The 24,445-nt window shown below is 42.9% G+C and overlaps 1 protein-coding gene across 4 annotated transcripts; it reads right to left on the bottom strand.

Annotated features, from left to right (window-relative positions):
- Positions 1–987: 987 nt before the first annotated feature.
- Positions 988–23,187, bottom strand: LOC139537508 (protein lin-54 homolog). 4 transcript variants are annotated; one of them, XM_071338924.1, is made up of 17 exons: positions 23,006–23,187; positions 19,919–20,669; positions 19,332–19,443; positions 18,995–19,113; positions 17,495–17,623; positions 17,075–17,276; positions 16,886–16,959; positions 16,556–16,744; positions 16,384–16,475; positions 16,097–16,168; positions 15,834–15,936; positions 15,499–15,636; positions 8,131–8,333; positions 3,941–7,833; positions 3,548–3,598; positions 3,255–3,296; positions 988–1,840 (listed from the first exon to the last, which is right to left on the bottom strand). In XM_071338924.1, exons 2-14 carry the CDS (start codon positions 20,639–20,641, stop codon positions 7,638–7,640), a joined length of 2,352 nt encoding a protein of 783 aa, XP_071195025.1. In that variant the 5' UTR covers positions 20,642–20,669; positions 23,006–23,187; the 3' UTR covers positions 988–1,840; positions 3,255–3,296; positions 3,548–3,598; positions 3,941–7,637. The 4 variants fall into 4 exon arrangements, with proteins under 4 accessions (XP_071195025.1, XP_071195005.1, XP_071195015.1 ...); XM_071338904.1 differs by having other exon boundaries at positions 19,919–20,672; XM_071338914.1 differs by lacking the exon at positions 23,006–23,187 and adding an exon at positions 21,609–21,809 and having other exon boundaries at positions 19,919–20,672.
- Between the last annotated feature and the right edge of the window lie 1,258 nt (positions 23,188–24,445).

The raw sequence follows: 24,445 nt of genomic DNA on the forward strand, positions 1-24,445 counted from the left end.
TTTAAAATCTATATATGGTGTTATTTCATGGGGCTCTGAATAATATTGAGTGCTGCTTGCCATTTACTGTGGTCAAACAGCTTAAAAGGAGGTGCCTGGACACTGTATTAGGTACAAATATAGATACCACTGTACAGGAAAAACATGTATTTGTGTCAATGTAAAAGTGGGGTGGGGAGTACTCAGTAGGGTCTGTAGAATCTATATGGTGTCATTTCACAGGGCTCTGAATAATAATAAGTGTTGCTGGCCTTTTACATTGGCTACAATGCCACAATATTGTGGAATACAAGAAGCCGGACATGGAGGTCCTGGGCTGGCGTGGTTACACGTGGTCTGCAGTTGTGAGGCTAGTCGGATGTACTGCAAATTCTCTAAAACAACATTGTAGGCAGCTTATGGTAGAGAATTTAACATTAAATTATCTGGCAACAGCTCTGGGGCACATTCCTGCAGTCCAGCATGCCAACTGCATGTTTCCTCAAAACTTGAGACATCCGTGGCATTGTGGTGTGACAAAACTGCACATTTTAGTGGCCTTATACTGTCCCCCAGCACAAGGTGCACCTGCGTAATGATCATGCTGTTTATTAATAAGATTCTTGACATGCCACACCTGTCAGGTGGATGGATTATCTTGGCAAAAGAGAAATGCTCACCAACAGAGACGTAAGCAAATTTGTGCAACAAATTTGAGAAGCTTTTTGTGCTCATGGAAAACTTCTGGGATCTTTTATTTTAGCTCATGAAATATGGGACATGTTGCATTTATATTTTTGTTCAATATAGTCGACTAATGCTAGATGAGTACGGTCTGTAGAATATTTTCTTTATATTAATTTACTTAAGCTACAACCATGTCAAAATGTGCTCCACCTTATACTATTTATCTCATATATAGTAAATGTCTTTAGTTGAGATTTTTCCCCGATGTAGTTGTAATTTAACATTATGCAAAGCCGCAAAAATGATTTATTTCGCATCATATACGTTTCCACGTTTATTTTGAAGACAAAATCGTAACAGCGGAAGTCTTAATGTTGCTGCGGTGACGCTAATTGGTCTTCGGCTCCATCAACGCGGCACAATCAACCACAAATATTCACGGGACCAATATAATCTCCCCCTTCTTCAGGCACTTCCGGGGAACGTGGCTTGACCATTTTGTACTGTGTAGACCATATGTTCAATCACATGCATTAACTCATTCGCTTTAGGCCTACTGTACGTTATGTGTAGCAAACAATTTTTGCATACTTCACACTAGAGTGCACCCCCTGCCAACTTCATTATTGGAATCTACATGATTTATATATATTAACATTTCACCATGTTGCATCAGACAAAAGTCTCTGAATAAAGTGAATCCGTCCATAGTAACATTGTAAGGAAAGCTGCATTTTGCATTTCCTCTCATTGCATAGTATTGTGTGTATGCACACGTTGGTCCTGGCCACTCAACTTCTCATGCTACCATAGTTAACTTTTTTCAACAAAAAAAACAAAAACGTACCTTGATTTACTAGCAAAGCAACTGAATTTAACAATACAATTCCCTAGATGCATTTCAATTGAGTTTGTGAAACCTTCATTGGCACAAGAAATTCAATTTCATAATGTTCTATTCAAGACAACACTCAGACAAAACACATTTCTGAAATAATCAGTCACTCAAAATGACATACTTTGTAGTGTTTTCCCCAAACATTTGTCATTGGACAAAGGGATAGGAAATGCTCATATACATTTGTACTGTAGTTTCACAAGGAATCCAGTGCCATCTTTGTAGTCAATTTACTATGAAAACATGAGACCGCCCAGGGCACTCCTATTGCAAAGCCTGGAGAAAAACACAATCTCATCGTTAGTGTGAAGAGGGATGTCAGCACGAAATTAAAAAAGATACACAATATGCAGCCAAAAAAAATCATAATTGAAAACATTGGGGACTGCAACATCAATCAAGTTGAATAATATTCCCTCCCAGACTTGGATGGAAGACTGGGTTAGATTTTGTGATTTTATCTGATGATTGACCCAGATCACACCAGTGGAGACTGGTGGGAGGAGATATAGGAGGACAGGGTCATTGTAATGGCTGGAATGGAACAGTATCAAACAGACGGAAACCACATTCCATTCCAGCAGCAATGAGCCCATCCTATAGCTCCTCTCACCACCAGATCACATACACACAAATATACATAGACAGTACCAATCAAAAGTTTGGACACACCTACTCATTCAAGGGTTCCTTTATTTTTACTATTTTCTACATTGTAGAATAATGAAGACATCAAAACTATGATATAACACTCATGGAATCATGTAGTAACCAAAAAAAGTATTAAAACAAATACATGTATTTTATATTCTTCACAGTAGCCAATCATTGCCTTGACAGCTTTACACACTTGGCATTCTCTCAACCTGCTTCATGGTGTAGTCACCTGGAATGCATTTCAATTAACAGGTGTGCCTGATTTAAAGTTCATTTGTGGAATTTATTTCCTTCCTAACGCACTTGAGCCAATCAGTTGTTGTGACATGGTACGGGTGGAATACAGAAGATAGCCCTATTTGGTAAAAGACCAAGTCCATATTATGGCAAGAACAGCTCAAATAAGCAAAGAGAAACGACAGTCCATCATTACTTTAAGCCATGAGTGCCGCAGCGGTCTAAGGCACTGCATCTCAGTGCTAGAGGCGTCACTACATATCCTTCTGACTTCCGGCGCCGACAGAGATGGCCGCCTCGCTTCGCGTTCCTAGGAAACTATGCAGTATTTTGTTATACTACTGCACGGTCGGAACTAGAAGCACAAGCATTTCGCTACACTCGCATTAACATCTGCTAACCATGTGTATGTGACAAATAAAATTTGATTTGGTTCAATTCCAGGCTGTATTACAACCGGACGTGATTGGGAGTCCCATAGGGCGGCACACAATTGGCCGAGAGTCGTCGCAAAAGTGCAGTCGCAAAACCATCAAGCACTATGATGAAAACTGGCTCTCATGAGGACTGCCACAGGAAAGGAAGGCCGAGTTACCTCTGCCGCAGAGGACAACAGGACAATAAACACTTTTTTTGGTTACATGATTCCATGTGTTATTTCATAGTTTTGATGTCTTCACTATTATTCTACAAATGTAGATTTTTTTTTTTTTATTAGAAAATGTAATGAGGTGTCCAAACTTTTGACTGGTACGGTATATACATACATACAAATACACACACGTATCATACATACAGTGTATTGTTGCTCAGCACTGAAGAGACCATTCTGTTGGATCTGTGCCAAAATTGAAATGAAGGTTAAAACACAGTATAATCAAAGCCAGTCAAAATATGACAAATTATAGGCTAGAGCACATGTCCTCATAATAATGTAGTATTAATCACTATGGTTCATGATGTGAACAGCAGATACAGATTTTAATCATAGGACGAGAAAATGGGTGCAGAACACTTCAGTCATTCCTCAATACATTGTAAGTTAGTGTTCAGGCTCAAGTTGACGGTGTAGCCAGTTTGGCATCTTACCACGTATCCTGTATCATTTTGTCATCCATCCTGTGAGTGTATCGAACGACACTATAGAAAAGGTAAACAAGTTGATGCATTATAATGTAACATGCAATATTCTTGGATCAAGCATAGGCCAAGTTATAGACCACGAGCACAGCGCACAGAGACGAAGTTAAACTCCTGACCTGTGATACATAATGAAGCTAACTACGCGTCCTCATAGTTGTAAACAAAACATGTAATCAGAGATTCATGATGTGAACAGCAAATATTTAAAAATCAGACGATGGATAAGAAATATGATATTGATAGCCAATTGGTCAGGACTTGCTATATATAGCTAACGTTAGCTAACACTTCATAGCTAGTAGTAGCTAGCTTGCTGTTACAACACTGAAGAAAACTTACTGAACTATAAATCGGAGATATGCCTCAAATGCTATGTTATCTCGCCAACAAGGGCGACAATCTTCAGGTTATGTTCATATGACTTGCCAGATACTCACTCGCTCTTCTCTTCATAAAAGGGAAGCGAGAAAAACTCGTGCATGCGCATTATATACACAGCAAAGCAATGTGGGAAAAACACGAGAAATGCGGGACTTCTGTAAAATATCTTACACATCTAAGTGTTACAATTACAGTGTAGTGTTAAAGCATAGCATCAATCACGTACAAATCAACTTCATGTTACTGTCTAAAACAATCAGACATCTGAAAATTGGCTTATCAGAAATATGACAATATCTGATCGCCCTATTCTATGTAATTAGTAAATTATGACTGCAATTTAGTGCAAAGATTGAGAAAACATTTTTTTTTACAGAACTGTATAAATTGTATTTGCTTTGTATTTTGCTTACATTACAGTCACAACATCTTACATACACGTTACTCAATATAAATCTGAAAATAATTAAAAGTACTTTAATTTTGGTGATACTGTGTTATAGTCAGGATAACATGAGATAAATAATTGCAGACAGAAAGAGATGTTTACAAGAATGGTGACATAAGAAAAAAGACAAACATGATTTCACCTAAAAAGTAATACAGACAATGTCACTTAACATACGATATACAATCAAACAACCAAAATACAAGTAGTACTACTGAGCTGTTGCACAGGGGCTTTTATACATGGAGGGGCAGCAGGTAACAGATTTACACAGATCAGTTCAGTACAGACACCCTCAGTGAAAAAAGCCTGGTATTGCAAACATTGAGAAGGTACAAAGAAGGTTTATTGTTTTGTCTAGTGTACAGAGTACTAGCAGATGCCATGGTTTAGGTTACCTGATAGAAGGCTAGGTTTCTCCTGAAATATATAGATTTGATAGGAACTTTTCTGTTCACAGAGCACAACTTTGCTGTTTAGTTTTATTGATAATATAAATGTATTTTTTGTTACATTTCTCTGTTCGAAGACAATCTAAAAACAATTTCCCACCACCTTTCAACATCAGATTGAGGGAGTGAGCTGAGCAGAGCACTTTCAGAGCAGCGTTCTGTTTGTGCTCAACTATTGGAAGCCCTTTGAAACGTCCCACTTTGTGGGTTGACAATAGATACTAGGGCTGTATTCAATGAGGGGAGACTCAACAAATGTTACAAATAGAAATGTAACATATAGTGCAGACAATTCCAATCCTCTACTTGAAATACCACTGTATTAGTTCTACACAATACATTTCTATCTGAACGTTCTGTAACATTGCACCCTCCTGAACAGGGCCTAGAGAAATGTGTTTTATTAGGGATGCATCATGCTGCTCAAACCAATTGTTGATGCTCCTATACAGCAATTTTGTAATAACTTTAGCATCCAGCAAGATCATCCATACAATAAACAAAGTTTTCAGTGCATAGGGATGATTACAACTTTAAAAAGGATGTGTGATGGTGTATAACATGGTCATACTCTGACTCTTTAGGACAAGGGCAATCTATATCAACAAACGCCTGCTTTTTGATAGATCTTAAATGTGTTTTAATAAGTATGTGTGTCTCTTCAACAACATTGGGGGAAACAATTGACAACGTAGTAAAAGTCCTTCAATGCCCTGAGCAGAGTGGGGAATGTAAGGCAAAGGTATCCTGGGGGAAATAAATCTACAACTAATAACAGTATTTTAAAAACAACACCCAAACACACACAAGACTCACCCCAATACAAAAACATAAAGAGGGATTGGCTTTGTGAGGGGGAAATGTAGCCTGGCTGGCACGACCCACATGACTCACAGCACAGGGACAGCTGTTGTACACTGGTCTGGAAAGAAGGCCGTTAATGCAATATTCACTCAGAAATTGAGCGATGGCTTTGATTGGTTCAATCAAATGTTATTTTTCCCCCTCAGAGGTCGAGACCTCTCGTTGTTTTTAAAATACAACCATTGTAATGGAAGGGGCAGCACTCGGGGGGCTGTGTGGCCATGCATGTGGGTGTTTGAGTGAGAATAATACGGAAGAGAACCAGCCAGTAAAGGCACAGCCCTCTTCATTATCGAAGCATTGTGCCGACATCGAAGAGCCATTCCAGACTGAAGTCAGGAGGACTTTGAGAGTTGTGTGTTAGCCAGACTAGTGGACATGATATAACGGGTTTTAAAAACACGACCCAGATGCTGTTGAACACACTTGATGGGCAGAGTTAGTGTGACACACACAGAGGCCAAATCATGTGTTACCTGGTATCCTAATCCATGATGACGTTGTAGAACAATGTTACCATGCCCAATCATCAGCTCACTGTAGACTAAAGGCACTCTGCTATGCTAAAATAGTTCCTGACATACTGTGATACTATGGCTAGATTCATTATCCAATCAAACAATCTGCCCCTGGCTCGACAGTGATCCAACATGGATGTGTGTGCACTATTCTACATACATTATTCTACATCTTTGTTATTCACAAAGAAGTTAAAGTAGGGGCACTTAGATTCCAATATTCCTATGTACCTAATAAAAGTAGAGAACTTTCATACCTTCACAATTAATTTAGTTTAGAGTACCATAAGCACTTTAGCAGAGCAAATAACTTGGATTTGATATTGTGAAACTTTACCCTACCTGAAAGTGTCAGCAACAGGACTGTATGCTACCCCAAAACCCAGTTTGGTGAATGTAAATTCAAATACTTACCAATTAGTTGTTTAAAAATGGCAAATAGAATCCATATCCATGATAAAATCAAAAGTGGGAATTTAGAATTTGTTCTGAGACATTTTGCTAAGCACAAGTTGAAACACTGGCTGAGGAAAATAAATAGTGGGGGTATCTTGTGGGCTACAGTAAAAGCTAGCTACTGTAGAGAGATCAGCATCATGATTAGAACCTGGGCTACGAACTGAAGAATCCTCCTCTGCATCCAGAATCATCAGAAATGATTAAAACATGTTAATATCACACCAGAGAGAAGGAGAGGGAGAAAGAGGGACAAACAGAGCCATGATAGGATGGTAGAAGAAAAATACATTAGAAGAAAAAACAAAACATGTAAAAATACCTATTATCAAAAAGTGTGCATGGTAAGTCTAAAACAACCCCCTTCCAAACACAAACAAACTGTGCTATTCCACTCAGTAAGAGGGTGCACCGAAACCAAGAACTGGTTAAAACCCAAATCCTGGTCCCGCTCGTTTGCTCTACCCTTGCACTTCTATCTCTGCCGAGTCTCTCCCACAATCCTTGTTTTTTCAGGCAGGCATGGGGACAGCCCCTCCCTTCAGCCAAGGCTATTCCCACTAACTGTGAAGAAGGAGCAGCACCAGCGCTATAGCAATTCATGTCCCTTAGTTCTCCCAACGCTAGAGCTCTGAGGGTGGGTAAGCAGTGCACAGGGCTGTCCTTGCCTCCTGGTGCTGGGTCTAGCTAGATAACAGTTGACGGGGCAGTCTACTCTCCTCCCAATCCAATGTCTATGGGGATAGCTAGCCCGGGAGACAGAGAAACCAAGGACCTCCCAGGGGTCACCACCACTCGCCAGTCCCAATGTTTAGCTCTGGAGCTTGGGGAGAAAGGGGGCCACCCTTTCAGTCTCCCAGGCACGAGTTCTCTCTGCGCTGGGTGAGAGGCAAATCGAGAGAGCCCATGGACCTAGCCTAGCAGTTGATGGAGGGACAGTCTGTCTTGCCCGCCGAGCTGATGATCCTCATGAGGCAGCGTCCAAACTCCTCCAGGATCATCCTCTCTGCGGTGGCCTGGGGCTGCTGGTTCAGCTCTGCCTGCTCAGCCTGCTCCAGCAGACACTCGCACGTCACCTCCGCCACCTCCTTCGTCACAAACGTATAGGGCATCCTGGTTGAGAGAGGATGAAGAGATTAGCCACTGTTCTAGAACAAGATACAGCATAGATGGGGAGTACAGAGGCGAGGCTGGAGAGAGGGAGGCGGTGAGAGAGGGAGGCGAGGCTGGAGAGGGAGTGAGCCGGTGAGGGGGGGGGGGGTGAGGCTGGAGAGAGAGGGAGCCGAGGCTGGAGAGAGGGAGGTGAGAGGGAGGAGGCGTTAAGGATAGAGAAAATAAATCTAGAGAAGATGCGTTGAGGAGAGGGGGTGAGGCTGCAGAGGGCGAGTGTAGAGAAGGAGTGAGTCTTACCTCCCCCCTCCGCTGGTGATGGCGGGAGTGGTCCGTGTAAGCAGGTCTGAGATTTGTGATGACAGCTTGGTCTTGGCTGCCGTCTGTTGTTGAACTCTGACCTCAGCTGCGTCGGCCAGGTGCATCAGAGTCTTCCTCTCAGGGCTCTCCTCAAAGTTCTTACAGCCCACACACTTACAGGTAGACGAGCACATGATCTTGGCCTGGCAGAGAGAGTCTCAATAAATAAGCAGGCGTGACCAAGAACGGTGTGTGCTACTAGTAGGTCGGACCAGAAGCCTGCACCCACCCCTTTAGGGATAAGACTGGCCACCCCTGATGTAAAGTGGCGTGCAACATATAATAGAACAGAGTACAACGTTATAGTCCACCCATATAAGGACCACCCTGGACTTGAACAGTCTTTACGACCAGGTTCACCTCTACAAGGCAGCAATCCCGCAGCCCCAGCACCTCACACAGGAGCAACAGATATCCCGCCAAGACACCATCCCAGACCTGCGAGACCCCCTCCTGAAGGATCTGCATCAAGAGAAGCCACACCAAGAGGACCTACACCCAGACCACAGCCCTTACCCAAACCAGCTGAGACCCCCCCAAACAAACGCTGGCCACACCCTATATAGGCCCAGCCTAATCAGACCTATGCTCCCCCCAAGAGGTAGCTACCTACAGTGGGGAGAACAAGTATTTGATACACTGCCGATTTTGCAGGTTTTCCTACTTACAAAGCATGTAGAGGTCTGTAATTTTTATCATAGGTACACTTCAACTGTGAGAGACGGAATCTAAAACAAAAATCCAGAAAATCACATTGTATGATTTTTAAGTAATTAATTTGCATTTTATTGCAAGACATAAGTATTTGATCACCTACCAACCAGTAAGAATTCCGGCTCTCACAGACCTGTTAGTTTTTCTTTAAGAAGCCCTCCTGTTCTCTACTCATTACCTGTATTAACTGCACCTGTTTGAACTCGTTACCTGTATGAACTCGTTACCTGTCCACACACTCAATCAAACAGACTCCAACCTCTCCACAATGGCCAAGACCAGAGAGCTGTGTAAGGACATCAGGGATAAAATTGTAGACCTGCACAAGGCTGGGATGGGCTACAAGACAATAGCCAAGCAGCTTGGTGAGAAGGCAACAACTGTTGGCGCAATTATTAGAAAATGGAAGAAGTTCAAGATGACGGACAATCACCCTTGGTCTGGGGCTCCATGCAAGATCTCACCTCGTGGGGCATCAATGATCATGAGGAAGGTGAGGGATCAGCCCAGAACTACACGGCAGGACCTGGTCAATGACCTGTAGAGAGCTGGGACCACAGTCTCAAAGAAAACCATTAGTAACATACTACGCCGTCATGGATTAAAATCCTGCAGCGCACGCAAGGTCCCCCTGCTCAAGCCAGCGCATGTCCAGGCCCGTCTGAAGTTTGCCAATGACCATCTGGATGATCCAGAGGAGGAATGGGAGAAGGTCATGTGGTCTGATGAGACAAAAATAGAGCTTTTTGGTCTAAACTCCACTCGCCGTGTTTGGAGGAAGAAGGATGAGTACAACTCCAAGAACACCATCCCAACCGTGAAACATGGAGGTGGAAACATCATTCTTTGGGGATGCTTTTCTGCAAAGGGGACAGGACGACTGCACCGTATTGAGGGGAGGATGGATTGGGCCATGTATCGCGAGATCTTGGCCAACAACCTCCTTCCCTCAGTAAGAGCATTGAAGATGGGTCATGGCTGGGTCTTCCAGCATGACAACGACCCGAAACACACAGCCAGGGCAACTAAGGAGTGGCTCCGTAAGAAGCATCTCAAGGTCCTGGAGTGGCCTAGCCAGTCTCCAGACCTGAACCCAATAGAACATCTTTGGAGGGAGCTGAAAGTCCGTATTGCCCAGCGACAGCCCCGAAACCTGAAGGATCTGGAGAAGCTCTGTATGGAGGAGTGGGCCAAAATCCCTGCTGCAGTGTGTGCAAACCTGGTCAAGAACTACAGGAAACGTATGATCTCTGTAATTGCAAACAAAGGTTTCTGCACCAAATATTAAGTTCTGCTTTTCTGATGTATCAAATACTTATGTCATGCAATACAAATTAATTACTTAAAAATCATACAATGTGATTTTCTGGATTTTTGTTTTAGATTCCGTCTCTCACAGTTGAAGTGTACCTATGATAAAAATTACAGACCTCTACATGCTTTGTAAGTAGGAAAACCTGCAAAGTATCAAATACTTGTTCTCCCCACTGTATATCTCCCCCAATATAATCCCCATACTTTAATGAAGACAGCTTCTCCATCCTAGGGGGGAGATCAACCATTTCCAGGTCCAGGGACATGTACTAGTCTGTGGTGATCTAGGTGCCAGAACTGGACAAGAACCTGACACTCAGCACACAGGGAGAAATACCTACCTGGAGGCGACAGTATGCCCTCCTAGACACAACAACCAACAAAAACCAGTCACAACTAGTTAAATAAAGGTTCAATAAAAAAATAAAACTCCTGGAGCTCTGTCGCACGCTGGGTATGTACATAGTCAATGGTAGGCTTCGAGGAGACTCCTATGGTAGGTACACCTACAGCTCATCCCTTGGCAGTAGTACTGTGGATTACTTTATCACTGACTTCAACCCAGAGTCTCTCAGAGTGTTCAGTCAGCCCACTGACACCCCTATCAGCAAAATCATAGTTATGATTGAATATTGCTCTGTTCAAGTAGAGGCATCAAAGCCAAAGGAACTGCACAATATAACAAAAATGCTATAGATGGAATGAAAGTAGTGTAGAAACCTACCAAAAAAAATGAACAATTAGGCAACAGCAAATTCAATCCCTTTTAGATAACTTCCTGGATAAAACATGTCACTGTATTTAGTGAAGGTGTAAACTTGGCAGTAGAAAGCCTAAACAGAATATTTGACATTTCAGCTTCCCTATCAAATCTAAAAATTGAGAGCAGACAACCTAAGAAAATAAAAAACAATGACAAATGGTTTGATGAAGAATGCAAAACCTACAAAAGAAATTGAGAAACCTGTCCAACCAAAAACAGAGATGCAGAAAACCTGAGCCTACACCTTCACTATGGTGAATCATTGAAACACTACAGAAAAAGAAGGAACAGCACGTCAGATATCAACACAATGTAATTCAAGAATCCATGGAATCTAACCACTTCCGGGAAAATTGGAACAAACTAAACAAACACGAAGAGTTAGTTCATTCGGAAAGTATTCAGACCCCTTCACATGTTCCACATTGTTACATTACAGCCTTATTCTAAAATGGATGAAATAAAATCCTCAATCTACATTTACATTTACATTACATTTAAGTCATTTAGCAGACGCTCTTATCCAGAGCGAATCTACAAACAATAACCCATAATGACAAAGCGAAAACAGGTTTATGGACTTTTTTGTTGTTGTTACAAAACAGAAATACCGTATTTACATAAATATTTAGACCCTTTGCATTCAGACTCGAAATTGAACTCAGGTGCATCCTGTTTCCATTGACCTTCCTTGAGATGTTTCTACAACTTGATTTGGAAAGGCACACACCTGTCTATATAAAAAAAGGTCCCACAGTTGACAGTGCATGTCAGAGCAAAAACCAAGCCATGAGGTCAAAGGAATTGTCCATAGAGCTCCGAGACAGGATTGTGTCGAGGCACAGAACTGGGGAATGGTACCAAAACAATGTCTGCAGCATTGAAGGTCCCCAAGAACACAGTGGCCTCAATCATTCTTAAATAGAAGTTTGGAACCACCAAGACTCTTCCTAGAGCTGGCCGCCCAGCCAAACTGAGCAATCGGGGGAGAAGGTCTTTGGTCAGGGAGGTGACCAAGAACCCGATGGTCACTCTGACAGAGCTCTAGAGTTCCTCTGTGGAGATGGGAGAACCTTCCAGAAGGACAACCATCCTTGCAGCACTCCACCAATCAGGCCTTTATGGTAGAGTGGCCAGACGGAAGCCACTCCTCAGTAAAAGGCACATGACAGCCTGCTTGGAGTTTGCCAAAAGGCACCTAAAGGACTCTCGGACCATGAGAAACAAGATTCTCTGGTCTGATGAAACCAAGATCAACTCTTTGGCCTGAATGCCAATCGTCACATCTGGAGGAAACCTAGCACCATACCTACGGTGAAGCATCATGGCGGCAGCATCATGCTGTGGGGATGTTTTTCAGCAGCAGGGACTGGGAGACTAGTCAGGGTCGAGGGAAAGATGAACGGACCAAAGTACAGATCCTTCATGAAAACCTGCTCCAGAGCACTCAGGACATTAGACTGGGGTGAAGGTTCACCTTCCAACAGCACAATGATCCTAAGCACACAGCCAAGACAACTCAGGAGTGGCTTCGGGACAAGTCTCTGAATGTCCTTGAGTGGCCCAGCCAGAGCCATGACTTGAACCTGATCGAACATCTCTAGAAAGAGATCTGAAAATAGCTGTGCAGCAAATGGTAGAAGAATGACAAGAGTATGTTTTAACACTGTTTATGCATCGAATAGCTTTGATGTGTACTCTCTCGTCTGTGGGACTGAGTTGGGCATCTGGGACTTGAGCTGACAATAGATTTATGATGGCTAAAGACTTTTTTTTTTTACCGTTATTTTACCAGGTAAGTTGACTGAGAACATGTTCTCATTTGCAGCAACGACCTGGGGAATAGTTACAGGGGAGAGGAGGGGGATGAATGAGCCAATTGTAAACTGGGGATTATTAGGTGACCGTGATGGTTGAGGGCCAGATTGGGAATTTAGCCAGGACACCGGGGTTAACACCCCTACTCTTACGATAAGTGCCATGGGATCTTTAATGACCTCAGAGAGTCAGGACACCCGTTTAACGTCCCATCCGAAAGACGGCACCCTACACAGAGCAGTGTCCCCAATCACTGCCCTGGGGCATTGGGATCTTTGTTTAGACCAGAGGAAAGAGTGCCTCCTACTGGCCCTCCAACACCACTTCCAGCAGCACCTGGTCTCCCATCCAGGGACTGACCAGGACCAACCCTGCTTAGCTTCAGAAGCAAGCCAGCAGTGGTATGCAGGGTGGTATGCTGCATTCCATAGACAAGATGTGGTGTGTGTGACCCGAGATAGAGAGAGCCTGGAGGAGTAGAACAATCCACTCATAGTTTCCCAGATACAAGGATGATTAGAAAAAGTGAGGTTGTGGGTAAAACACCCAGTGCAGATAACCACAAGATAAACCCAAGGTGGCTTATGATGCCCCTCAATCTACATGGGAGGGGTGGAACCAGCCACGACTAAGCATTTTTAGATCTACTATATAAGAACACTGCATTTTTCTGTAAGTTTAAGCTCTCCGTCCAACACTCAAGAGTGTGGGGTCGCCAGTTTCATTATCGCAATAATTAATCGATATTAAATAAAAATGATTGTTGAAGAAATGACAGTCTTTCTCACTTGATTAGAATATTATACGACAAGCGACACTCTCCATCCAACCTGAAAGAGCTTGAGGATTTGCAGAAAAGAATGGGAGAAACTCTAAATACAGGTGTGCCAAGCTTGTAGTGTCATACCCAAGAAGACTCAACGCTGTAATTGCTGCCAAAGGTTTTTCAACATAGTACTGAGTAAAGGGTCTGAATACTTACGTAAATGTAATATTTCCATTTTATTTTTTATACGTTTGCTAAAATTTCTAAAAACCTGTTTTTGCTTTGTCATCTATTGTGTGTAGATTGATGAGGGGGAAAAAACAATTTAATCAATTTTAGAATAAGGCTGTAACGTAACAAAAATGTGGAAAAAGTCAAGGGGTCTGTATACTTTCAGAATGCACTGCATCTATTCAAAACAGAGATGCATGGATAACCACTTCTCCAGTCTTTTTGGCTCTATAACAAAATTCAAACAGCAAAAAACATGTACATGATCAAATACTAATCTTACAATCAGCTATTAAAGACTACCAGAACCAACTGGACTCTCCAATTACAACAGACCACGTATTCACCCTGCACACCCTAATTGACACAAACTATACGTACCTCGGCCTAAACATCAGCGCCACAGGTAACTTCCACAAGGCTGTGAACGATCTAAGAGACAAGGCAAGAAGGGCCTTCTACGCCATCAAAAGGAACATAAAAATCAACAACCCAGTCAGGACCTGGGAAAAAAATACTTGACTCAGTTTTAGAACTCATTGCCCTCTACGGTCTGGGTCCGCTCACCAACAAAAATATTTCACAAAATGGGACAAACACCAAATTGTGACTCTGCATGCAGAATTCTGCAAAAACATCCTCCGTGTACAACGTAAAACACCAAATAATGCACGCAGAGCAGAATTAGGCCGATATCCCCCAATTATCAAAATCCAGAAAAGAGACGTTAAATTCTACAACCACCTAAAAAGGAAGCAATTCCCAAACCTTCCATAACAAAGCCATCACCTACAGAGAGATGAAGCTGGAGAAGAGTCCCCTAAGCAAGCTGGTCCTGGGGCTCTGTTCGCAAACACAAACACACCCCACAGAGCCCCAGGACAGCAACACAATGAGACCCAACCAAATCATGAGAAAACAAAAAGTGAATTACTTGACACATTGGAATGAGTTTACAAAAAAAAGATAAACTAGAATGCTATTTGGCCCTAAACTGACTGACCCAAAATTAAGGGAAGCTCTGACTATGTACAGACAGTAGCATAGCTTTGCTATTGAGAGAAGCCGCCGTAGGCACGTAGTGCACATTGCCCACAAAATGAGGTGTTAACTGAGCTGCACTTCCTAACCTCCTGCCAAATGTATGACCATATTAGACACACATATTTCCCTAAGATTGGGGCGGCAGGTAGCTTAGTGGTTAGAGGGTTGGACCAGTAACCGAAAAGTTGCTGGATCGAATCCCCGACAAGGTAAAAATCTGTCGTTCTGCCCTCGAACAAGGAAGATAACCCATTGTTCCCCGGTAAGCCATCATTGTAAATAAGAATTTGTTCTTAACTGACTAGTTAAATAAAGGTTAAATAAAAACATTTAATAAAAAGATTACACAGACCCACAAAGAATTTGAAAATAACTCCCATATCTACTGGGTGAAATACCAGTGTGCCATCAAAGCAGCAAGATGTGTGACCTGTTGCCACAAGAAAAGGCAACCAGTGAAGAACAAACACCATTGTAAATACAACTCATATTTATGTTGATTTATTTTCCCTTTTGTACTTTAACTATTTGCACATCATTACAACACTGTACATAGCCATAATATGACATCTCCATTGCGTTGAAACTTTTGTGAGAGTAATGTTTACTGCTTGTACCATTTCACTTGCTTGACAGAGAGAGAGAGAGAGAGACCCACCTCGTAACACTCGCAGTAGTTCTTCAGGCAGCCTGAGCGTTTACAGTTGCAGCCTTTGCTGTGTCTGCGGTCCGACTCGCCCTCTTTACCTTTACCAATCTTCGGCTTGAACGCCTCCGGGTTACGGTCCAGACACGCCTGGGGAAAATATACACTCCTTTTAAAACAACTCTGTACGCAAGGAGACAGATAAATAACTGTCTGCTGTATTACACAAGGCCAAATCATATCACGAATCAAAGAGGACATTTGTCACACCAAGCTTTTCTTTCACACAAAGGAAGAATAAGGTGAGACAAATAAAGTTGAGTCAAATCTGATGTCTTGTTCCTCACCTTGATGGCTTTAGCTCGGTCGGTCTCGTGTTCCAGGTTGTTGAAGCAGTTGGTACAGTTACAGCTCTGACAGAACTCCCCGTTGGCAAAGCAGTCACAGTACCTGCAGAGAGAGCATTCAGACACAACATAGACAGCTAGAGGTTCATCTCAAATGACATCTACACGTCTAAATACAGGACATTTACTTTTTAAAGCAGGAATCCTGTTAAACATCAATAGTTGAGTAGGTTGAGTTCCCTGTAAATGATTATAGTACGTACAGTTTGAGACACTGAGACTTGGTGCAGTTACAGGGCTTCCGTGGTCTGAAGGCAGCGCCCGATGTTGATAAGCTGTGGGAGAAGGGAATATGCTTATAATTAGTCAGGGCAGTGAGTTTATAACAATGTTGTCATAACATTTCATATCAAAAGGAATTTAAAACCTTCAAAAAAAACAAAGGTGCTTTATCGCAAACAGTTTTGTTTTTATACTGACAAGGACTTCTTTGCCATCAAACCACAGATCATACTCCAGCTGGGGATTTCCTGTGTGGTGTTGTGCTTACCCATTGAGAGGCAGTCTGGCCTGAGTCTGGATGCCTGTAGGGGTGGAGAACCCAGAGCTGCTGGCCAGAGTCACATACGCCGACTGCTGGAGCTGGAGAAGGGAGAGAGAGACGTGTGAGAGCACAGACACACACATTTAAAATGCATTCAACACACATACCAGCCCTGTACCTGTGTGACGTATTGTGCGGGCAGCACGGCGTAGCCCATGTTCCCAGAGCCAGGCGCCAGCACGGTGCCCGGGGGTAGGTTGGTGAGGTTGGGCTGAATCTGGGGTAGCGATGTGGCGGGCATGATCAACCTCTGTTGGGTCTGAGTGGTCAGCACCTGGCCTGACGATGTCAAGGGCTTAGGCACCACCTGAGAGAGGAGAACAATGAAGGTTAGTTCAATTACACTCATCTTATTGATAGTACATGTTGTTGTGGCTGAGTGAATGTATGATTAGGGGAGCAATTCAATCTGTAAGCAAGTAGTGTGTTCGTGTCGCGTGTGTTTCACCTGCTTCATTGTCTGTGCTGGGACAATGGGGACAGACATCCTGACTTGGGTTGTGTTGACCACCATGGGCTTGGCTGTGGAAGGAAAACAGGTCATTATATACACACTGTATATTTATTGCACTGTTTGGACCTAAAATCCTTTCCCTGCCACTCTGTATGGATGGTGAGTTGGGAGTCTGGCTCCTACCTGTCATGGATGAGTTAGTGATGGGGCTGCCGGCATGTCCCGTGCTGCTGCCCGTGGTGGCAGTGACCAGCCTGACGTAGTGGAAGCGGCTGCCTGGCACCTGGATCTGCTGCACGTTGGACGGGGTGGACAGGGGAAAGATGGTCTTAAATTGGGGGGCGCCCACCCCTCCCACCGTCACAGTCTGCACAGGCTTCATGGTCTGTGAGGGGAGAAAACGGTCAATATTATTTCCAAGAGCATCAGCAGTAGCATACCTGATGATCAAGGTCTTGGTGATTAGTTGGCTAGTTGAATCAGGTGTTCCAGTGTTTGAATAAAACAAAAAATGTGCAGTTCTGGGGGTCCTAGAGGACCACAATTGAGAAACACCGTTATAGAGGCTAGTTGTAGCTGCGCAGTAGAATGGATTGAGACTACCTTGGCTGGGGAGGTGGATGTAGACTGTTGTAATAGTATCTGATGTCCCAGGTGGGCCATGTTGAGAGGCAGAGACACTGACTTGTGAGGGGAGTTGGGGACCTGTGAGGCCACCGACACCACTGTCAACTGTCACACAAAGAGAAAACGGAATGATATGTTTACTAATACATGTCAATAGCTCCAAGTTGTCATCCAAACACAAAATGGGAGAAAACTCAGGGTCCCACTCACTGGCCCAGACATGGAATAGTTTCTAAATGGATTGGGGTCATGTGGGGCCTATAGGTTGGCATGCTTTCTCTCTATATGCAGCTATTAAATATGCTATATTTGGTTATTATGATATGTATTAAAAAGTGGTGTAATATACACTGAGTGTACAAAACATTATGAGCACTTGCGCTTTCCATGACATAGACTGACCAGATGAAAGCTATGATCCTTGATTGATGTCACCTGTTAAATCAGTGTAGATGAAGAAGAGGAGACAGGTTAAAGAAGGATGTTCAAGCCTTAAGACATGGATTGTGTTTGTGTGCCATTCAGCAGGTGAATGGGAAAGAAAATATTTAAGTGCCTTTGAATAGGGTATGGTAGTAGGTGCACCGGTTTGGGTGTGTCAAGAACTGTAATGCTGCTGGGTTTCACACTCAACAGTTTCCTGTGTGTATCCAGAATGGTTCACCACCCAAAGGACATCCAGCCAACTTGACACAACTGTTGGAAGCACTGGAGTCAACATAGGGCCAGAATCCCTGTGGAACGCTTTCGACACCTTGTAGAGTCCATACCCAACGTATTGAGGCTGTTCTGAGGGCAACTCAATAGTAGGAAGGTGTTCCTAACGTTTTGTACAATGCAAGTCATTACTCTATTCTTTAGAATTTAAAATGTATTAACTGCATTCATTTTTGTTTCTAAAGTATGTCCCTTTGAGAGGATTTTTTTATTTATTTTTTTACATCTCAAAATAGGACGATGCTCCTTTAAGAGAATTGGGTTCAAAAGATATCGACCTGGCTACGGTAGACTATCCAAGACAAATGCTAAGGTGTCTTTTTGCAGACTATCAACAGTAGCCAGTATATTGCTAGTATGTTCACTTTTGTAAATCACTTTCCTTAGTTAAAATAAATAAGCTGAGTGAGTAGATTGATGGGTGCTTGTTTTTGCTCTGGACAGCTCACGTGTGCCGTTTGATGGCATCAACTCATGTAGACGTTGTGACTCACGGCAGCGTGGTGGTGCTTTAATGAATGGCCAATCATATTGCTCAAATACAAATAACATGACTTCTACGTATGTAGTCTTCAATGGTAGACTGCAACAGAGCAAGTATACGTTGAACTGGAACGCAAAAAGGAGATCCACTGACTGGAAATACGTTTACTGGCCCCGGGCCAATAGGCCACTCTAATGTCAGACCCTGAAACTACACTGCTTCCCTCTCCCTCACTCAAAGTGGGGTCAGAGGGATTGAGTGGCAGCATGTCTGACCTTGCTGGGCGACTTGAGGGGGGAGATGGCGATCTTGTTGCTGGAGCTGGAGCCGAGGGTCTCAGAGAGGGTGATGGTCCGCGGGGGGGTCACTGGGCTGCTTGTGGACAGGACCCGACCTGGGTGGGTGGGGTTAGGGAAGGGCACAGAATCACAACGATGAGGTCAGAAACAGTTGAGGCAGGGATCAAAGTCTATATACATTTCTATGGCTCAAAGCTGTTATAATAGGCTGAACTTTCAATTACGCAGCTATCCATGGGTGTGTGTGGCACATTGCAAACCAAGCATTCTTTCTATGAAGATGTCAATATGAAGAGCATGTCAAGGGGATTACCTGTAATGACATTGGATACTGATGTCTGGGCAGTCAGACCTTTGTTGTTGACAGCTTTAGTAAAGACAAACTTGATTGGTCCAGCCGACGACACCTGAGTTTTCTGAGCAATCTATTGAGAAATATGTTAATTTACCTTCACTGCACAAACTACAGCTTAGAGATAAAGCCCAGACCTATAAAGCCTGTCAACATCATCCACCATAAAAAATTGTTACAGTATTTGCTTCTGAATATGTTTATTTAATAATTTCAACACTTAGGTTTGGACATGCCAATAAATGTATTTTTTCTCTCTGTAAATAGCAATGATGTGGAATTGTAACCCCTCCTTTCACCAACCAAGTAAATGCATGTGAGTGTACTTGAAATGAAGATGATCACATATGGTGTTTGTGGAGGGGTTACAGTTGCGGATTGATTTCCAGCCTTATAAGGCTCTTCATGACAACACATAACATATCTCCCCACTACACAATGTGAGCACAGCATAGCAAAGAAACAGAATTACTTTCTGATGAATTGCAAAGAATCCAGACTCTTGAGACAAAAACAAGTCAATAAACAGGTAAACAAACAGGTCTCACCTGTACAGTCTTCAGCTGCTGGGCCTGCAGGGTGGATACCTGACTGGCGGAGCTGACCGTCACCACCTTGAAATGCTGCGGGTTGGCCTCCCCCAGACCCTGCACTGAGGCAGACTTGGAGCCTGTGTGGGGCAGCTGCAGCACAATAGGCTGGCCAGACTTCCCTATGGCCGTCACCATGAACTGCTGGCCCCCTGGAGTAGTGGTAGTAGTGGTGGTGCCTTGGGACCTGGTGATGTCTGCGCCTGGGGATGAGGCCACCTTGTTGAGGATGATCTGGTGGTTGGCTGAGAGGGTGAAGGGGGCTGAGAGCTTCTGTAAGCCCCCCGAGGTGAGACTAACCCGGGAGAGGCTGCTGGTGGTTTTAGGGGTGGTTGAGGTTAGGGTGGAGGCTGTGGTGGGTCGCAAGGTGAGGGAGGAGGATGAAACCGTGGAAGAGGTGAGGAGGAGCTGGGTAGCAGAGGTGGTGCTACAGAGGGTGGAACCTGTGGGGGTGGTCCCGGCTTGGGTCAGCTGGGTTGGAGGGGCGTCCGAACACAGGCTTACAATCTCTGGGACAGCGGGCACATCCGTATCCATGGGGACTGGTGAGTCGTCACTAGGCTGTGATTGGCCAGAGGCTGCAGGGGACTCGGAGGGGGGGTCGTCATCCATGATGATGGCCTCTGTGTCCATGATCTCATCAGGGAGCAGACTGTTCAGCTCTGGCGACACCACGTCCATGTCTGCAGGTTTACACTCAGCTCAGTCACTGCTGGAGACAGAACAGGAAGCATCAGAATGTCAGTCCAACAGCTCCACCAAGCTATTGGATGTGTAAAACAACTTTTCTTTCAGTAGAATGACTGACAGGAAAGTACCAGTACACTATAAAACAGATATAGATAGCTGCTACTTGGGCTATAAACGTGCATTTCTAACAATAGTTTTTATGCATCTTGGTTAGTGCCCATAAGCAATTGTTAGGCAACCAAGAACAATTACAAAAGTATTTCTTTCTTTTTAGTGTGAAAAAAATACAGTGAGATGCCTAAAACTGAATGACCAATTCCTGCATTTGATGTTGCACACACAGACACCACTGCAAAGACAATGGAAGGCGAAAATCACCATGGATTTGAATGATGTTATTGTCACAATATACAGCCAAAACATGCAGTGTGACATTAGTGAATATATTAGATGTATACATCTACTATCAAAAACACAAGCGCAAATACACCAAATACTTTCAAAGACAGCGATGAATTCATAAGCAATGAAAAGGGTGTTACAGAACACACACACAGGCAATGCAAAATCAAGTACTTGACGTTACAGTATAAATTCATAAATAATCTGTTTAGCTAGCATTAGCAATGTTGCAATGGATCTGCAGCGGTAACTAACCGTGCTTTCTATGGTCGTTAACACTAGCTAGCTAAACGACGCCGAATACGCTAACGTTAGTTTAGCTAGCCACCAAGAACAATAACAAACATGTTTATGCAACGACGTTATGATCTTAACTTTGATTGCAACACAACTAGATCAAAAGCCTACTTTGCAACAAAATCCGCCTAATCTCGAACGGTGCAAATTAAATAGTTTAGCTAACATGTCATGGATTGCATAGCGGAGGTGTAGATAGCTGGTTAGTTAGCTTGGCTAGGCCGCTTTGGACATCCCAGAAAATAAATCTTTGTCCTACCTCCGGTATACGCAAAATAAGACAGATATGATACTATACAAGTTGATCAACTAGGGGGAGGGGGTCGATGTTCATCCCCTCAATTTTCGATAGGATATATGATCGGGGCCTGCTTCTTGTTGTCTCAACTATTAAGCAGCCTGTCAAAATCATGAATTTGTGACAGGAGCAGCACTGTGAAAACGACCAGCTATAGCTTGCTAGCTACGTTTCTATTTTCAGGCCGGGTTGGATTTCGAAATATCCGCCATTTTCACCTCGTCATGAGTTCAACTAAAGAGATGAGAGGAAGCACGAGCAATAGATATGAACGCCCATGTCAGGAATCTTGTTTACCAATAAAGTAATGGGGTCACAGTTTGCGATAGATTACCTGGTAGTGCAACACAGTAATAATATGAAGAGTTCTCCGCCTTGTGTCACCTACTGTAACAAGCCATATGAGCCTGTAAATACTTGCATGATACTCTGTGTACTGTGTAGAACTATACAACTTACGTAAATAACGTCACGAATAATACATCTCAATTCTGTCAAATGTCCACATTTGTAAACAACTGGTGTACTGTTATTATGTGTTTTTGGTAAACCTATTCAAATGTAGAATAAGAACATTCATTAGACCAACGCTTAATAGTCATTTGTCAAAGAACAAACCCCCAGAGACCTAAATAAAATGGGGATATGACTTCCTTTTGGAAGAAAGAAACCTTGAGAGGAACCCTCGACGTAATCATCTGACTATTTGACAGTCAAAGCCCCAGCTGCCTTCAAGCCATTTCACAAAGCAGACACACAGACTATACTAGGAAGGTATTTTTCTGTCTAGCCAATATTGAATAGAAAGGATTACTACAGCGGCATTAACCTCTGGAAGCTAAACAATGACAGGCCCTAATGGCAAACTGGTTTAACAAAATCAGAAATTGCTGTCCATCTGTCGGGGTGCTGGAAACTATCTATTGGGCTGCATTTGCAATGAATTTGATGTCATTATAATCACACAAACCTACAGGCTGAATAATCAATGTAACACTCAAACATCAGTAAAATAATAATTAGCTATGAAATATATACAACGTTGATAGTTTCCTTTATCCGAATGAATGGTGAATAAAGTTAATGGATATTTTCCAACTTCATATCGCTTCAACAACATGAATCCTATAACAAAGCTACGTTAGCTAACTAGAATAAGGTATTTCCACAGTTTGTAAGTACATACTACAGCCAACGTTACTGACTGTAACGTTACTATATATTGTATCTTAATATGCTGCTAGCTGTCTGCTAACTGGCCAAATTGATATCATCAGCTGTTAGCTAGTTAACGTTAGCAAGCCTAGCCAGCAGCAACACAAAGTATTGCCCCTTTCACACAGCGAACAGATTCTTACGTGGTTTGTTTCTCCCCTTGAAGCTATGATTTTTAGTGTCTCGAAACGCCTTAACGTACATACTCCTTCACCGGTCCATACAGGCGGAGCAACATATCAGTAAAAAGCACAGAAACGTAGACGATTGTTCAAAATACCGCGCCGAGCGCCATTTCACCCCTAACATCCCATAATAACGTCACGCAGTCCTTGACAACCACATGGCGCGTCATTGATCGAAGTACTTCCGGACTCGCGCTCAGCGTGTGATAGATCTACACAACAACTAGGTAGGTCACTGACAAAATAAAGGAAACACTTGAGTAAATGAGGGTTACAGAGCGAGACAAATTGTATTAACCTGAGCCGCGGTGCACCAAATTATTTATATATACACTAGATTTCTAATAAGGTGCGCTATGTTGAAGCCACCGTGCCTTCATCATTTGTTAACGTTTACATTCGTTTTTGCCACATTTATTATACCTTCATGCATACTGTTAAATGATATTATGTGAGCTAAACAGAAAGAATATAAGTATAATTTTTTGAGATGACTAATGATACAGGCCCAACTGCAACAAAAAAACACATGTAATTTTGTCCTTGAAACATGGACTACTTTTACTAGGGAGTGCCTGCTCTTACTAGGGGAGTGCCTGCTCTTACTAGGGAGTGCCAATATGTCCGACCGTTGGCTCCAAAGCCAATACATAGCATCAGCAATTCAGGGTTTACATACATCATAGAGTGACCAGTCTAACCTCATGACGTAAACGGGTAAAAGCAGTAAGGGAGTTGGCCATCCTCAAATCGAACAGTAATCTGCGCCAGTTGGGCATGTTGTCAAGGTAGCATGATGCATCGTCCAGAAACACACATCGGTTTTCCATCAAATATATGTTCTTATTGTCGATCCTTTTTTCATTCGGAAGGCAGAAAAAGCGTGTTTTATCAAAAGCAATCACATTTGCATGTGAAAACATAATCCTACTTATTACTACTCAATGTGGTTATGGTGTTATCCCACTGGGCACAGACGTCAATTCAAGATCTATTCCACGTTGTTTCAACGTCATTTAAATGAAGTGAAAACAACATTGAGTCAACCAGTGTGTTCCCAGGGGGATACGTTGTATTCCATGTTATAAAGCAGCTTCTTGGGAACACAGAACAACTTATTTCATGAGGATAGGATTTACCATTGCTGAGATTTTTTTGAAGTGATCGGAAAAGGTCGAAAAGGTTGCGGACAGGTCACTGATAATCTGTTATCAATAAGGCACCTAATCACCTGTCTGAAATCTTAAATTCAACAATATTTCCAGATAGGGTGGTCATATTGTTGTGACATTTTCAGGGCTGGTGTAGAACTCAGAGATGATTCAAATACAAGTAAAATGTATTAAATGAATATGCGTTATTATGCAAATTATGTAGTTAATATGCTAATTAAACCGT

The sequence above is a fragment of the Salvelinus alpinus genome, chromosome 1, assembly GCF_045679555.1.
Source record: "Salvelinus alpinus chromosome 1, SLU_Salpinus.1, whole genome shotgun sequence".
Classification (NCBI taxonomy): Eukaryota; Metazoa; Chordata; class Actinopteri; order Salmoniformes; family Salmonidae; genus Salvelinus; species Salvelinus alpinus.